Source organism: Pyrgilauda ruficollis, unplaced genomic scaffold (assembly GCF_017590135.1).
Source record: "Pyrgilauda ruficollis isolate IOZ18807 unplaced genomic scaffold, ASM1759013v1 scaffold256, whole genome shotgun sequence".
Taxonomy (NCBI): Eukaryota; Metazoa; Chordata; class Aves; order Passeriformes; family Passeridae; genus Pyrgilauda; species Pyrgilauda ruficollis.
The window spans coordinates 223907-241927 of NW_024523889.1; the positions used below are offsets into that span (position 1 = coordinate 223907).

An 18021-nucleotide genomic window follows, 5' to 3' on the forward strand; every position below is an offset into this window, starting at 1 on the left:
GACATGTCTGGGGGGCCAGTGCTAAATGGTTTTGAAATCTTTCTCCAGCTCATTTAATATAGCCTCCACTCTAACACAGCCCAAAAGCTGTCTTTTTCATTATGCAAAATTACATTAGCTTTCTACTCCCATGGAAATAATTCTGCTCAGGTCCCCCTGCATGATCCTTTCCAGTTCTTTTCAATGTATAAATTTTACAGACTTCCAAACCCCTCTGATCTTTATGGAGGAAAACTGACTTACGACATGGTCAAGGGCCTTTGTGTTTTCACTCTGCAATAAATAACAAGCAGTAACACCAGTTTTCGTTTTTCAGAGGTGACAAAATCCAGCACTCCCACTGCACCAGTTTCAGAAAACTTCATCAAACAGTGCTTTGTGACTGTTTTCTATACAAGAAAAATGAGCAGGTAATTGTGTATGCTTCCCTCCCCAGATATGTAGGAGCCTCTCAATGAAATTAAAGATGGTAGTCAGGGCAAAAACATTGATCGTGAACAGATATTAATTCCATGAACACCAAAGCAGCCTCAAGAAGAGTGTGTCTGACACAGATGAGGGCATTATGGACAGTTCAACTTAATACTCACAGATAAAATGCTCAAATACCATGTTTTGCTAAATCCTGCAGTGGGTTCACTGGAAGGGAAGCATCCTCCTCACACATTGACCATGAGGATCAGTGCAGAAAGTTTTCACATATATAACTCACTAACCTTTATTAACCAACAGCTGAAATTGCCAAAGCCATGCCAAATTAATATATTAGAAAACACCATCCAAGCAAAGAGCTACAGCAGCCACTAGATAATTATCTTCATTAAAACACTGCTACAGGACTTCATACTCACTGCTTTTACTGAAGTAATTTTTTGGCCACAGAGAAATCCAGTACACAGTGAGGGCACTGCCATTTGAATCACTCTAGAAATGCCATGCTTGAGTGGGATGAGAAAATGTGTATTTTCAGCCCCATGGTTGTTAACAGCTGTTTCAACCTTAATTAAAACTGTTCTTGTTACTTCCAGTAGTACTTAACCTGTGTGCCCAGAGCAGTTCAGCAAAGAGGACCAGCTCTTCCAGCATGCTCTGGCACTGCCAAAACCACACTTCAAGCACCTTTAGCACGTGTTAGGATATCTTCTACAGAGATAAAGAGATAAAGCTGTGGTATGCTTCTAAGGAGCTGACCACCAAATACAACATATGTGGAAAGCAGCTTTTTTGAAAGGAGCCTGCATAAATCTGCTTCCACTGTTTAGAAGCCACAATGGAACATATGCCCAGGGTTTTTTTTTAATTACAGAAAAAAAAAAAAAAAGGGGGGGGGGGCTTGTGCATTTGTAAAGTCAAGATTATCACTGTTTTGCAACTAAATATTCCCTTTTAGCCTTGGCTATGTCTCTGACAGTGAATAAGAATCTAGCTGTTCGTTAACCACTTGTCTTCATCAGTTTCTTAAGTGACACTGGCAATTGAATCAAGGGTATTTTTTTCCTCCTCAGCTCCATCTGTTACCTGAATCCATGGCCATCTGTCATTTTCTGCAGCAGTCCAGGCATTCACAAGACCCTTCTTATTAAGCCGTGCATAGTAGGGGTACCACTTCTGGAGTCCAAAGAGAGCTCGGTGAGTGGAGGATGCAGTGATTTGTTGGTTTGACACAATCCCTCCTTCTATCCCTAGTGGGCCAGAGCACCCTGCAAATGGAAAAAAAAAAAAAAAAGAAAAAAGAATTTGACTGAAATGATCAACTGTTCTGAGCCCCAAGTTGCTGTAATTGCAGTAGCATACAAATAGATCCAGAATATCATGCCAAATCCAGCTTAGAAGAAATTCAAGGTACTTGACTATATCACCTGTTTGTAGAAAATAAAAAAAAACAAAACAACAAAACAAAAGAATTGCTTGCAAATGACTAATGTCATTATAGAAGTAATGAAATGGATTAAACTTTCAATTTCTTTTAGCTTGTTCTAGCTGAAGACTCATGAGTTTGGATTTTATGGACACAATGAAGAAAAGAATCCTCAAATTCAAATATTGAAATGATTGTTACAAGTAAATTTAAAATCCTGTAATTACTACAATTCTCTCTTCCCTCAAAGTTCAGCATTTAACCAAAGTGCTACAAATTGTTATTTCACTTGTCATTAGAAATATGAAAATAGACATAAGTTATCATTCAGTTACATTAAAAATATTTAAAGTTTTATCCATTTAATCAGCAAGCCTCAAAGCATGTATTTAACTGAAGTGCTCCAGTGTTCATAATTTTATGTATGGCATTCATCATTAATTTATTCACCAGAAATACTTGTAGACCTAATCTTTTTTTAAAATCAAGATATTTCTGCATACATTGTTTTTTTGAAGCCACTCCATCTGGGCACAGGGACAAAAGCATTCAGCTATTGTGAGCAATCCACAAATGTAAATTGAGAAAATTATGAAAATTCATTATATACAAACAATTGTCAGTTTATCTACTATTCAACACCCGACTGAGTATCTGAGATTTTCCTTTCCTCCGTTCTGATGCAGAATCTGGACAGAAGGCAATCACAGGAATTATTCTGGTGGCCAGTGTTACTCTGTGGCCCAAAAGACCTTCTGCTTTGCAGGTCAGCTGCACTTTGGCAATTTTGAGCACCACAGGGCAGATGTTTATTTACATTTCAGGTTTCCTCAGAAACCTAGCAGAGTTTCACCTCAATCAGCACCTCAAAAAATGAACTCTGAAACTGTACTGTTACGAAATCCGTACACCACGTGGGCAGAAAGTCACAAATTATTTAATTCCTCATTAATTTAAAGGTGCAGAGAAGAAAAAGTGACCAGTGCAATTTGCTCCTCTCAGCCAGGAGATGGTGCAGGGAAGTGCAGTCCCCAGGTGTGGAGTGATAATGGAGACAAAGATAAACTCTGGAGACAAAGATAAACTGAAGTGTTAAATTGTTTATAGTGATGGACAAGCACATGCCTGTGCTCTGAAAAGGTAAAGCAAAGCTCTCATGCAGGTGGGCTTCAGGGAGTGTTCCTTCTTAAAAACCTTAAAAACTTCCAGGAGATGCTCACATGAAATCCTGGCCCCACACAAATTAGTGCCCAACTTGCACCATGCCGTGATTTCACACAGGTTTTTACCAGCCTATCGATTTCTGGCCCCATGTTGGGGCCTACTGTGGGTTCCCCTGGTGGGGAAAACCCTAGTAGAGCAGTTCTGTGCCAGGAAAGAGAGATGCACTGGACTTTTTTGGTCTTTTTGTCATTTATTGTTGTCTTATCAAAACTTCAGCATGCCATCTGCACCAGACTTTGCGTGCAGGAAAAGCACCCCAAAATGGCCCCAGATGTACAGTTTCAAGGTCTTTTAAAGTTGTTTCATCCAAGTAACTCTCAAAACACACTTTATTTCCACTTATCTAGCAATAACTCATCCCTTGTCTGTCCACATAACCTAAAGCTGTGGCTTTCCTTGACCAATCACCCTATGCCACTAGCACTGCAGAAAATGGAGTAGATGAAGAAGAAGCTTGGGAAAACACCCTACGTCCTTCATCTTGCCTCCATACTAAAAACTCCCAAAACCTATGTCTTTCACCCTGTGATAAACTACACTATTCTCTATTATTTATTTCACACTCTTGTAGACTCTAGCATATCTTGAAGTCTTGAAAGGTTTCTCCGTGGGTGAGGATGAAAGTCAATGCTTCTTTGGGGGTCAGGACCCCTCAGAGCAGGCAGAGAAATATTCCCTGTGCCCTGGGTTCCCACACCAGCCCACAAAGCTCAGAACTAGTTTTAGGCTAGAACCTAAACTCCTCATGCTGCTTCTCTTTACCAGCCAAAAATAAAAGCTTTGCCTTCAGCACTCAAGTAATAACTGCACAAAACACGACAAAACGCGGCTCTCTCCTGCTGCTGTGCCAGGCGTGAGGCAGCACCAGAGGAAAACAAACTCTTTGTCGCCAGCATGGGCAGGGACAATGCAGAACACACTCAGAAAACCCACAGAGGCTGGGAAGGTGTCATTCCTCATTGTGTTTTCATCAAGCATTACTTGAGGATTGAAAGGCCTATTCGAATCTTAGCTGTTTCTGAAGTATTTTCATCGAAGCAGAATGGAATCTTTTGGTGTGCAAACTGCTGCATCTGCTTGGAAGACAGAGGTAAATGACTCTCCTAAGAAATGTGCAGGTTTTCAAAAGTTTCTTATAGCTAATTATTAAAAAAAAAACAAAACCAAAAAAAACCTGTGCTGATTCGTAACGGAAAAGAAAGTTCACACAAATGTGTCTATGTGCATGTGTAACTCACCAACACACCTGCACCTACAGGACCCATGAATGGAATAAATTAACCATCTTTAACAGCTGCAATCATAGACTGATAATTATTTAAAAATAGAATGTGAGAAAAAGGAAGAGAAGTTTTCTGAGGGGACTTTAAAGTGGAGGCATGCTGGAGCCATGTTAATATTTGCCATGTCTGTTAATGCATCTCGTGTCTGAAACGCATTAAATTTTATTTGAAATATGTGTGAAATCCTTACAAGACAAAGTTGAATTTTCCTTTCTAACTTGAAGGCAATTTCCTTTCTAAGTTTAATTACCGAGCAGAGCACTTAACTCTATTTTTTCAGCTATGACCATTCACGCTCAGCAGTGTTTATCTTAGCTTTAGGAGGATTATTCCTGAAATCCAAAGACAATTTCTACCTTCAGGGAACAGGTATTTTATTGTACAAGCTCTTATTTTATTTGCAGTTCCAGTCATGATTTTGTCACGTTTCTCTGTTTTTCTATCTGACCTAAAGAAAAAGCACCAGTCCTAAAATTTAAAATTGCCACATTATAGGTACTTTCCACTTTGGTGTTCAGTTCAGACATAACATAAGATGTGTTGAAAGCATGATACTGGATAAAAGTTTCTGAGCAGTATTATAATTAGATTTCTTAAAATATCAGAACATTCTCCTATTTTTTTTAATTTATTTTTTTATTTATTGAACAGCAAGGATTTCAGCAGGAGTTTCATTAGGATACTGTCAGTGAGGTCCTTCCACTGTTAATTTGCCCTTTTACTGACCTTTTAGGTATTTATTTTAATCAGACATAATTTTCTACAAGAAAACCTTTCAATTCACTTTCTTTTATCAATTAAAATCAAATATTGAACATATTTTTGGATAGTCAAATACCACAGCAAATGGACTTCCCTTAGCCATATGCTCATTAATTTCTTCCAAAAACTCCACTAGATTAGCAAGTCACTCTTCCTTCTTCTAAAAACTCTAATGGGGTGATTACTCTCTAAGTGCACAAGAAATTTGTTTTTCCTAAGAGCTCTCAGCTGAATGACCCATCTCTGGTTCCATTAAATGTGGTTTATCACTAAAAGACTGGTTACAGACCAGTTCCTGCACATGATATTAAATTTCAGACACAAACCCCAATTTTCTTCAAGTTATCAATTATTTCTCTATGTGTTTAAGAGCTGTGATGTATCACTGACTACTAACAATGAAAACAGGCAACAGGAGCTTTTTCAGTTCTTTTTGTTTTTTAAATTGAGAGGCATATTTTGCAAAACAAGTGCAATATGCAATATATTTTATTGCTATGCTTCTGCTTCTATTAAATCCATGGTTATTTTAACAGAAATCACGACAGCTTGGGAAATAATAATATCACTACAGTGATAGATGGTGTACAATTCAGACTGGTCAATGTTAGTCATTAAATAAAAAAAGGGATATTTTTATTAGTTAAGGCAGACGCATTGGGGTGTGACAACACACTTGATGCAAAGAAATAAAGAAAAATTAAACAGCAATTAAGCTGCCTGACATGATACAGATTCTCCAGGCAGATTTTGTCATCTGGAGCTGTTATTTCAGTGTCATTAAAAAGCAAAGTACTAAGGCAAGTTATATTGGTTTTAATCCTACAGTGACAATTATGGGTATGCACTAAATAAAACCCATTTAATGCTTCTCTTTTTCTCACCAAACACAAACCTGTGCCCATAAAATCTCACTGTCCATGGAGATAACAATGCCAAGGTGTACCAAGAGCTATGTGAATGGATCCAGAGAAGGATGGGAAAAATTAACAAGGGAAAAGTGAATTTTCAGTTCTCCTGAGAGTCCCCACCATGTGAAGACAGCAGAGTTATAAATCTGCCTTGAAGGCTTCTTTTGCAACCTTAATTAAATCTAGAAACATTATGCACCATTTTGCACCACAAACCAATTGGTTTTTAGTCCAGATTTCCCTTGTAGACTGAGGGCGTGGGGATCAAACAGCTCCCCAGAAAGGAGATGAGTTCTGTGCTTCCACTCTGATCTCTGGCAACAGCAAATCCCTCCAGCTGAACAAAAATATTTGAGCAAAAGAAAGTAAATGACAGCTAGCTTACTGTGGTATACATTGATATCTCATCAGAAGAACATTAAAATAGGGAAATAAGTAGCTGATTCCTGTTCTTTACAGAGAAAAGACAAACTATTTTAAGATAATTACTACAGCAAGAGATAATAAGAAGGAATCACTGGGTAAATATGTTACTTGAGCATATTTAATTTGAATTTTTTACATTTCTGTCCACAAATTAAGCAAAATGTCCAAATGGTTTAAAAATTGCTTGGAAATGTGATGATTATGCCTCTGCAACTAGAATGAAAAGGTTTCTTGTTATTGATGATGAAACATGCCTGATTTTGCAGCATGACTATATAACTCTTATTTCCTCTGTTGGTCTGCCTCTAGCTAACGTCATCAAAACAAACAGATGCAAAATTGGAGGCAGGGAGAAAACAAATCTGCTTTAGACATCTGCAATCCTTTCTTCCTCCAAGCACCTCATGTTCTGGAATGAGATTACCCTGGCTGTGCTTAGCAGGGCCTGGCAGTGGTGCTGAATGCAAACCCTGAAAGTGGGATTACAGATGACCTCTGGTCCTGCTCGTGCTGCTCTCCACCCTCTTCTTCTCATTCCTCCTGCCACACAAATATCCTTGCCAAGTTTGCTCTGCCAGGGACAGCTCTTAGATAACAGCAAGCCTGATTTTTAGCAGCTTGTTAGAGGGGTGTTTGAGAGTCTGGTACCAAAGTGCCCACCCATATACAAAATGATGTTTTTTCAGGGCTTGCTTTGTCACAACCATCTCGCGATAACCCCAAAATCTTCTTTATAAGTGCTACCCAAAGTGCTTTTGCAGAGAGGTGGTTGGAGACACAGCTTCCATTCCTTCTTGAGGTGTCTGTGGACCCCATCATGTGATGTGACAGTCCCCAAATGCCAACTTTACCAGTGGACAATGGGGTTACAGATCACCATTGATATTGCATTAATTAGTGCTGGTGTTTGCACAGATTACACATGTGCAATCTAGGCTTCTGCCTATTTCTTGTTCACTTGTTCACTCGTTCACTTCTTCTTGTTCACTTCTTGTTCTTCCACACAGAGATTTCCACTCCCTGCCTATGAGCAATTTTCCACACTGCTGTCCCCAGGCTGGGATTCACATTCCTCTGATGAATATTCAGAGGGATTTCCTACCTTGAGCAAAAAAGTTTTACTTCCAGTATAGCACAGGAGCATATGGAGACAGCATTGAATTCAAGCAGATTATGTCTTTTTCTATATAATGTTGTGATTGAAATGGAGGTTGATTATTCAGGACTGGTTTGCTTAGCTCTAGTCTGGTATTTCCTCCATTCTGCTCCTTGAGTAGGATGGAAAGGATTGCAAATTTCACATTAAAACCCATTTATTCATGGCTTAATGCTGGGCAACTGCAACAGAGAACAACGTTGAAGAAGGGACCTATTCAACAACAGTAAAATTAAAGGAAGATACAACTTCTGATTCAGGAAGATCCTTAAACTGAAGTCTCCTTGAAGCTGGGAAAATACACTGGGACAACCATGTTTTGGTGTTTTTCCCTTTTCCTGCACTCAGTCATCAATAGTTCACTTCTGATCACTGTCTGAAACAGACCCAATGGGTTATCACCAGACCAAGCATTGTAATTCCTATGCTCAGAAGCAAGGGTACATATAAAACCTCATATCTCAAAAGGTGTAAACAGATTTGTAAAGAAAAAATTTAATTTTTTTTTAGTATATCTCCATGAGGTGATTGTGCTTGTGTTCAACTCCATCAAATTAAAAATACTGATATCATCCCTAGGCATGTTCAAAGTGATTTTAGTGGAACTGGGCTGGGAAGAATTTCAGAATGAAGATTTGTGTATGCTTAGCTGAGAAAACCATAGCATCAAACTACCTGAAAAAGTTTCTATCCAAAGAAATGCCAACTACATTGCAGCAGCACCATTCCCAGGGTGTTTCCTAAATCCTTTTTTATTTTTCCAAAGCTCTGGCAGTCAACCTTCAACAATCCTCCTTGGTATTTGATTAGTACAACTTGGATCTTTCTTATTCCAGATTCTTTTCGGTCCTGATTCTATGAACATGAACAAAAATATTCTCTTCTGAGAACAGCACACCTCTTCTTGCCATACAGGTTACTGGAGAGCTGGAGGCACAACCCAAACTCCACGGCAGTGTAGAACTGAGGAAAATGATTGGCTGGACCTTGACTGCAATGCTTAATTAACTACTAAACACAAAATACTTCCTCTGAGAAGGGGGGGGGTGGGGGGGGACAGGAAAGGGAGAAGAGGGGTGGCCCTTTATATTAGGGAGTTTTTGATGCCATGGGTATTGAAAATAATAATGATGAAGTTGAATGTGGGTAAGAATTAGGGGGAAGGCCAACAATGCTGACATCCTACTGGGAATCTGTTATCAACTACCCAAAAATGAAGAAGAGAGGGACAACTCATTCTATAAGCAGCTAGAGAATATTTCAGGATCATCAGCCCCTGTTCTTGTAGGTGATTTTAACCTACCAGACATCTGCTGGGAACTTAATACAGCAGAAAAGAGGCAGCCCAGGAAATTTTTAGAGTGTGTGGAGGAGAATTTTTTGTTGCAGCTGGTGAGTGAGCCCAGCAGGGGAGGGTATGTTGGACCTGTTATCTGTAAATAGAGATGCACTGGTGGGAGATGTGGTGGTTGGAGGCCACTTGGGGCACAGTGATCATGAAATTATAGAGTTCTCAATATTTAGTGAAATCAGGAGAAACATCAATAAGATTTTTACACTGGATTTCTGGAGGGCAGACATTGGCCTGTTTAGGAGAATTAATCAGAGAGTTCCTTGGGAAGCAGCCCTTAAAAACAAAGGAGTCCAGGAAAGGAGGCTGTGGTTCAAAGCAGAGATCTTGAGGACACAGGAACAGACTGTTCCTGTGAGCCCAAAGATGAGTTGACAAGGCAAACACCCAGCCTGGATGGGCAAGGAAGTTTTGAAGGAACTGAGGAATAAAAAGAGGAATTGGAAGGAGGGTCAGGTCTCTCCGGAAGCATTTAAGTGGGTTGCTAGGGCATGTAGGAAAAAAATTAGGGAGGCCAAATCTCAGTTTGAACTTGGCAACTTTTTTAAAGGATAAGAAAAAATGTTTTTTGCAAATATATTGATGGCAAAAGGAAGGGTAAGAACAACCTTTGTTCTCCACTGGATGCAGAGGGGAACTTAGTAAAGCGGAAAATGTGGAAGTGCTTAATTCCCTCTTTGCTTCAGTCTTTGCTGGGAAGATGGCTTGTCCTCGGGACAACTCTCCTCCTGGGCTGGTAGATGGTGCCAGGGAGCAGAATGGGCCCCCTGTTATCCAGGAGGAGGCAGTCAGAGAACTGCTAAGCCCCTTGGATGTTCATAAATCCATGAGACCAGATGGGACCGACCCCAGGGTGATGGGGGAGCTGGCAGATGAGCTTCGGAAGCTGCTCTCCATCATTTACCAGCAGTCCTGGCTCACTGGGGAGGTTCCAGGTGACTGGAAGCTGCCCAGTGTGACACCCATTCACAGCAAGGGTGGGAAGGAGGATCCTGGCAATTACAGGCCAGTCAGCCTGACCTCAGTACCCAGAAAGGAAATGGAACAGTTCATACTGAGTGTCATCACCCAGCACTCACAGCATGGCCAGGGTATCAGAGCCAGCCAGCAGGGGTTCAGGAGGGGTAGGTCGTGTTTGACCAACCTGGTCTCCTTCCATGACCAGGTGAGCCTCCTGCTGGATGCAGGAGAGGCTGTGGATGTTGTGTGCCTGGACTCCAGCCAGGCCTTTGGCACTGTCTCCCATAGCATTCCCTGGAAAAACAAGGCCTGGATGTGGTTTTGTTAAACCACACACCACTGGGTGCCAGGGTTTAGTTGAAGTGTTGGGTCTGGGCTGGACTCGATGATCTTGAAGGTCTCTTCCAATCTGGTGATTCTGTGAGTCTGCGTGATTCTGAGTTTATACCACTTATTTAAGTTACAGCACTTAACAGTTCACTGATGAACATTACTTTTATTTTATTTTTTTCTCAAGCAGCAAATCTGGATTTTTGGGAAAAAATTGTATTGCAGTAAGGCCTTTAGTCTCTCAAATTCTGTTGAGCTCTCATGTAGAAATAAATTAATCTTTATGTGAAAAATGATTTTTACCTTTCAAACTGACACTGTGAAAAATAACATTTCTACCATGTCTGAGTGTTGACATTAACCATCGACATAACTCACAGCCACTTAAATACCACTAAAATTAATCCAAATAAAATAGATTATGGTGCAACACTAAAAAACCCCAAACCTAGCTCACAAGAATTAACTACATCTATATTAAAGAAAGTAAATTCATAGTAACTTTCAAGTAAAATAACTGTCACACATGTAAGAGATGGCAGGCAAAGAGGCCATAGCCAGCCTCTGCCATATAACAGCAATTGATTGTTACTATTTTTAACTTAGGGTGCAGTGACATGGAAGAATAAATGGTTCTGAGTTCTTTTTACCAATCCCAATGTTTTTTGTTGTACCTGGATTCAGGAAGATGTGGGTGGAGGAGATTTCTGCTGTGGTGGATCTATTAATTACCTGCTTCATCTCTAGCTGTTGCAAATGGTTGTGACAAAGGCTTAGAGCCAACTCACAATTTAAGCATAGCTTAGGCATTTACAAACAAAATTGGGAACTAAGCTGCACTTAAAAATAATTATTTGCTGCTGCTGGCCCCTGCACAATCCATGCATTTCTTCTCAGGTAATGATAGAAACATTTTTTTGAACAATACAAGAAAATTCAACAGCTTCCCTGCTGTTTTAAGGAAATTTGCTAATTAGACATGGTTCTGAAAACTACAGACAACTTCTTTCACAGTTTCTAGGCTTTATATTTGCACTCATATATCTTTAGTGGCATGTAGGTTTGTTTTTTTTTTTTTTTTGTTTTGTTTATGGAGTGTGCAGCAGAAACAACACCCTGCCTGTGGGCCAATTGAATTATATCGCAATGTATTTTCTATTATCCTTAAATTCACTCCAAAGGATCTTTTTTTTTTGGGGGGGGGGGTTTGGGGGGGTTGGGATGTCACAGTGCAATATTTCTACTATAAAAGTTAATAATTTTGATAACCAACTACAACTATTGCCAATTTGAAGGCAGCTCATGACATGTGCATGTATGTGGTTAACAATTGCACCTTAAGTCTGCCTGTCGCAAGAAGCAACTTTGGAAAAAAAAAAAAACCAACCCAACCCAAACCCAAAGGTTCTCTTGCAAGTGAAACTGCAATGACAAGATAGAGTCACACTGAAAGACAATCTGCATTTTTCTAGCAGGCCTACAATAGGAATCAGTGGGATCCCAGCACCAGGGTAATTAGCATTCCTGCCAGCTGGCTTGACAACGAGCATGTTCATTTGCCAGGAGAGGACTGTGTGCTTTTCAAGAAGCAGTTCTTATTCTGCTGCCTGGAGATGTTCTTTCTGCCTTTTGTGGTTTTGGCATTGTTTTTATTCCCCCCTCCAGAAGAACAGCAACTGCTCCTGGAAGTGACAGTGTTGCTTGTTACAAGACGTGTTCATTGAAATTGTTATAAGAGGGATTCGTTGGAATAGTTTAAAAACTACATTTTGGCACTCATGAATTCTGCATTACAATGGGGTACATGTTCCTCAGAAAGAAGTAAAAGGATGGGAATATTCTACAATATACTGCTGAAGTGATATGCTAAATATGAACTATATTCACTGCACTGGACATAAACTGCATGCAAACAACAGTAATTTAAATCTGGCTACACAGAAACAGCCCTCATGGTCTCTAAGCTGTTTCCATCTTCTTCTATAAGCCATCCAACATCTTAATAACTGGAAATTCAGATATCTTCATTTAGATCTTGCTCCCAGAAGCCATTTGGTGTAGATATAACCTTATATTCATAAAGCTGCTTTACAGATCAGGGCTTGAAGCCCTGTTAAAAAGACAGAATTAATTTAAAGGTCATGTACGTTTATTAGGGTGGGAAAAAATTCAGAATGTAAATTCAGAAAATTCTGGTTTTATATATATATATATGCAGCAGAAGAATTATTTTATTAGTATAGCAATGCAGCAAAATGAGATGTTTTATTTGTGACTCTGTGGGGTGTATTTTAAGCATAAATATCAACATCCAGATTTTCTGAATATCCCCTTATTTTTCTTTATATCCCCTTATTTTTCCTTATCACCATCTATTTAACCATAAAAAGGGCATTATTCTGAATTGCTTAGAGAAATATCTAACCAAAAAAAGCAAACATAGGGAATGCAATTCATGTGACTCAGCTTCAGACATCTGAAAATTCCACATCTACCCCAGAGTAGCTGCTCAGGCTCTGTTTGTCATTTGTGGGAGGAAACAGGCAAGCCTAAAACACAGTTTTCATCATTTCATCATCAATTAAGAAAGCATTCAAGGTAGATATAATTATTTCTTCTCTGTCTACTGACCAAGAACAAACCTAGAGCATTATTTCACCTTAGTGCCTAGGTTTAGGGGGATACAATTAAGTGAAATTAATGCAATGAATTTCAAAAACAATGAAAAGACATTGTTTTAAAAATATGTTCTATTTTTCTGCAGAGCTAGAGATAACTAGGCAGTAAACATACCTGGGCTTTACAGAAAGAGGTCTTTGAAGAAGGAATACTGAGGAGTAGATGGATGAACATAATAATAAAAAAAAAAAAAAAAACCAACATTCCAGACTTTGGTTTTCTTATTGACAAAGATGATGAAAAAAAAAAGGTGGATGTGACTTTGGAACTGGCAGGGATGGAGCATCAGACCTGCAAGGAGACCCTGACAGAGCTGGAAGTGCTCAGCCTGAAGAAGGGAAGGCTCAGGGGGGTCTTATCCATGTGAAAAAATATCTGGTGGGAGGGAGTGAACACCGAGTTTTAAAATGTGCAATTTTAACACCAAGTTTTGAAATGGGAAATGCCATTTGAACACAAGAAAATGGGGTTCATTTTACATTTCAGTGTGTGATTTTAGTTTCTTTGGTGTTTTATTTCTTTGTTTGTTTGGGCTTTTTTTGTGGTACTTTTAGTCTTGTGGTTTTGTTAATGTAGTGGGGGTTTGTTTTTAATATTTTATTTTATTATTGTTGTTGGGTTTTTTTTTTGTTTTGTTTTGTTTTGTTTTGTTTTGTTTTGCTTTGTTTTTTCATGTTTTGTTTTTGATGGGTTTTTCTTCGTAGCGTTTGGGAGTTTTTAAGGTGGGAATGGTCAAACACTGCACTAGGCTGTACAAGAGGCTGTGGAAATCTGTCTTTGGGGACACTAAAATCCCAAGTGGACACAGGCCTGGGCAGGTTCCTTCAGCTGTCCCTGCTCAAGGAGGTGTCTGGAGTAGCTGGCCCTGCCAAGCTCGTCCCGTCTGAGATGTTCTGGTTCCTAATTGCTGCAGCTCCAGTTCTTTTCAAATCAGTGCTGACAGAGAGGAAATTCCTGGCAACAAACCAGGCCAGAGGATTCCTTCCCAAGAAGGAATAATCTGACATTGTTCTCTTGATTGTGGAACAACATCTTTATTTCTCTTATTTAAAATAGGTGAAGATTTGTCCCTGAAGTACTTTACTTTATCTAGTGCTATATAGTTTTGCATGAAATAATAACACACACAAATATATATTAAAAAAAAATCATCTATATATAGAGTACAGTTTCATAATGTGCTTGCAGTTCCAATGTTTAAAAATAAATTTAGATATGAAAATATTTTGGTTTCAGCCAGTCCCAGCCTTTTAGAATGATAGCTGACAAACAGAAATTGTGTTTCCTTTGCCATACCAAATAATTTTTTTTTCCTGGTAGCCGTATGGACAATCAGCTTATTTTAAAAAAGGTAGAAGTTCTAATTTTAGGAATTACATCTTTATTTCCAGGGGAAAGTGGAGGACCAAGGAGACTTTTTATTTTACCAGAAGCTGTTGCCTTTGCAAGTGTGTGCAGACCATATGTGTGAGCTCACACCACGACAGACTGAAGAGGAGCTAAAACCTGAAGTTATTTGAAGCTCTAGTTTGGCTTTGTAAGTTCAGTTTGACTTCAGTCCTGCTTGCACAGAGCACACACATTGTGTGAAGGACAATCATCCATCCCAGCTCATTATCCCAATAATTGTTTCATGGCTGGGCTGCAGTGGTCCAGCAGCACTCCTTGCAGTGTACCAGTGCAGCTGGAGGTTACACAGATACAGAAGGTATATTCCTAAATGCTCCTTTTTTCAAATGCATTTCGCTGCTTTTTGAAATTTTTTATTAAATTTTTTAAATAGTTTAATTTTTTTTTTTTTTTTTCCAGGCACATTCTCAGTGCCATCTCATCTGCTCTTGAGTCCATGATGTTTTTTTCCCCCCACGAGCATCTATTGCTTCTTATGCTTCTTCTCAAAACATCACTTTTAAATACAAGCAAAACCTAAGCCCTCCCACACAGAAGCAGGTTTTCACTTGGAATTAATTCTAAGTTGTACAAGACCTGTGCATGGAACTTTTAAAATTTTAAAACTCCACATATCTCTAAAATTAATTTAAAATCACCATTCCCCAAAGGAGATGGTATAATACCACAGCCATGTGAGCTATATATCTGATTTAGCTAATCAGATGATTACTAAAAAACTAAAAATCTTTAGTTTCAGCATTTTGGTGCTGCTTTGGGGTTGAGTATTCAGTGTCTCATTTCATGGGCTGGTGTTTGGAGAATCCTCATGACCACAAGAGAGCTCAGCTCTGCACATTTTAGCCACTGGGTATTTCAATCATTCTGCAGCTGATCACACTGTTTGCTCAGTCCTGGTTGCTCAAGTGTTTGTTTTTTTTTTTTTTTCCACAATTCAGTGTTGTGATCTGAGAGATACTGAGCAGCTCTGTTGTAATGACTCGTGTTAATTGTTCTGAGGACTCATCCTAGGGGCACGACCAAATCGATGTTTTCATTCCCATTGCAGGAATTTAATCAGCATTTCCACTGGGACAAGGCTGCAAGCAGATCATGTGTTCCTCTTTGTTGTCAATCACAGTGCAAATGAAATAGCAAAATATAATTTACAAACACCTTTTTTTTCCTTTGTTTTGCACTTCAGTAGACTTGGAGAACATGCAGTGCCAGTGATTATGTCAGATTTTATTTTTGTCTAGATAAAAAAGAAGTCACAGTCTTTGTAACTTCAAGGTGACTCCATGAAACAGCACATTTTCACATTCCTGGATGTGGTAATTCTATAAAGCTATTCACCTCTGAAATCTGATTAACAGAAGACATTTATCTCGATAAGTTTGCTCCACAGATTTAAAACAAAACAAAATGGATTTCCTTGACCTATTAACACTGTAATTATTATTACTCTAGATTCCTGAAATGTGACTCCCAAGGATATTAGCAGACAGTGTGGTACTGCAGCACTGAGGTGCAGGGCATGATTAATCTTGTTTTATGCCTTCACATAAAATAACGCACGTCAAAGGCAACATCTTCACTCATTTGCATCAGCAGCTGCTAACGAGCACACAGGCACTTTCAGACAAGCAAAACTTTTCAAAAGATGCTATGTTGAGCTTCAGGTCTGCAGGAAATGACATGAAAATGAGGTGATTGGTTATGTTCCACGCAGCAGAAGACAGCTTTTCAGACAGCTATGGGAAGAATTGCCACCTATTTGCTGATGTGTCCAAAGAGATTAAACCCTTTTTATGCTGATGTAGCATCTCCCCCAAAAGTAGTGCATTATTCTCTTACCACCGTGGCCAGCACAGTCCATGTGTGTAAGCAGCAGCCATCAGGACTAATCAAATAAAAAAGAAATTGAATGTTGCTTTCTACTTCTCAAGAGTGCCATTATCGCCGTGCGACTGTTGTGCGCTTCCATTATCAAACCCTCTTTCATATTTTTATAATAAGGTCATAAAATTAACTTTGGGCCTTTATGTGCTCTACAGGCTTCATGCTGAGGACTCAGACTGAAAATAAAGTTAGGCAACTCTTGGGTAGTATGAGATTAAAAAAAAAGTAAGTAGAAATGATTTTAGGCTTCTTTCAGGATTTTTTTACACCACTTTTTCTAGTGGTGAAGTGATTTCATGGCACAGTGTTTTTAGGACTTGGGCCAAAAGAAGATTCAGGAACTACAGAGGTTTACTGATAGATAGTTCTATAATTAAGATCACAAGGAACCGAAAAAAAGGTGTGGAAAAGAGCCAATATTCCCCCTGCAAATGGCAGTTCTGCGTCACTTGTTGCAGTTCTTTAACATAGATGATATGTGCAGGGATAAAGGAAATACAGTGGAAACATCACACTTGGATTTTCAGAAGGCACTTGATGAGGTTCCACATGAAAGGATCTTTCCAAGGAGCGGTGAAATAGCCCTGCTATGGCCAGAAGTCTAATTACAGAACAGAAAATGTCTTTTCAGGACGGAATGTTACCAGTGGCATTCCCTGAGGGTCATTGCTGGAGTCAGCTTTACTCATCAGCGACCTGGAGGAAATTGTGAATGGGGAAATTGCCCAATTTGAAGCTGTCTGGATCAAATGCCACTCTGATGATGAGCAGCTCCAGAAGGACGTGAAAAACGGAGTGAGTGGTCAAAAGGGTGACAGATGAACATCAATGTACTCAAAGGGAAGAGACAAATTCCCTAAAATGTGCCTGCACTGTGTTGAACTGGGAAATGGCCATTACAGCTGCAAAGAGCACAGGATTGGAGAACGAGGAGGGATACAACTTTACATAAATATTGGCAAGATGAATACAGCGCTGCTTGTCACCTTGACAATACTGAAATTAGGGAGCACTCGCTGAAATTCACAAGAAATCAGCCTAGCCTGCTTAAAAAAAAAAAGAAAAAAAAAAAAAAAAAAAAAAAAAAAAAAAAAAAAAAAAAAAAAAAAAAAAAAAAAAAAAAAAAAAAGAAAAAGAAAAAAAAAAGAAAAAGAAAAAAAAAGTGACTCTTGGTATGGAGGATTGTGATCTTCTGGAGCCTTCCAGAAGATGCAGCACCCAAGGGTTCAAAAAGGAACTGGACAAATTCAGGCACTGCAGGTCCAAGGATGACACTAAAGAGACTGACCAGGGGTGTACTTTTAATATCCTGTTAAAACATTGTCATTACCACAGCCAGAGACACATCCATTGATGAAATACCTGACCTAATATGAAGGATTTTTGTATTCTTAAGAATTTACCACTAACATGGTAATGAAGTTTAGCTAAGAATCCCTTTTCTTTATTCATATAAGTAGCATATTTAAAAATAAACTCTTCAAGAAAACACTGCATACATAATGAATACATCCATTAGAACAGAAATTAAACACTAAAAAGCTGCTTTTTCAGAAGCATATTCTTTTAATGTTGTTTATAGGCTCTTTACTTGGTGTTCCGTAGGAAATCTAATTATCCAATAATTTAATATTACACAAGGAAAAAAAAGGTTTGTTAGAGGATTACCAAGAAGAGGGCTGTATTTCTTAGCTGAAAAACTAAGTAATACTATCCTCTTTCCTGAAATAAAAATAAACATGGTCAATGAAGCCAGTAGATAACTGTAGTGCTTGCATTTCAAGAGTTTA

At 38.9% G+C, this 18021-nt stretch overlaps 1 protein-coding gene across 1 annotated transcript in view; it reads right to left on the reverse strand.

Annotated features, from left to right (window-relative positions):
• Positions 1-18021, reverse strand: part of EDIL3 (EGF like repeats and discoidin domains 3) — a 95905-nt gene that overhangs the window by 66154 nt on the left and 11730 nt on the right. The window contains exon 2 of the mRNA XM_041471103.1: positions 1519-1700. Coding sequence (XP_041327037.1) covers positions 1519-1700 — 182 coding nt within the window. The remainder of the gene's footprint in view (positions 1-1518; positions 1701-18021) is intronic.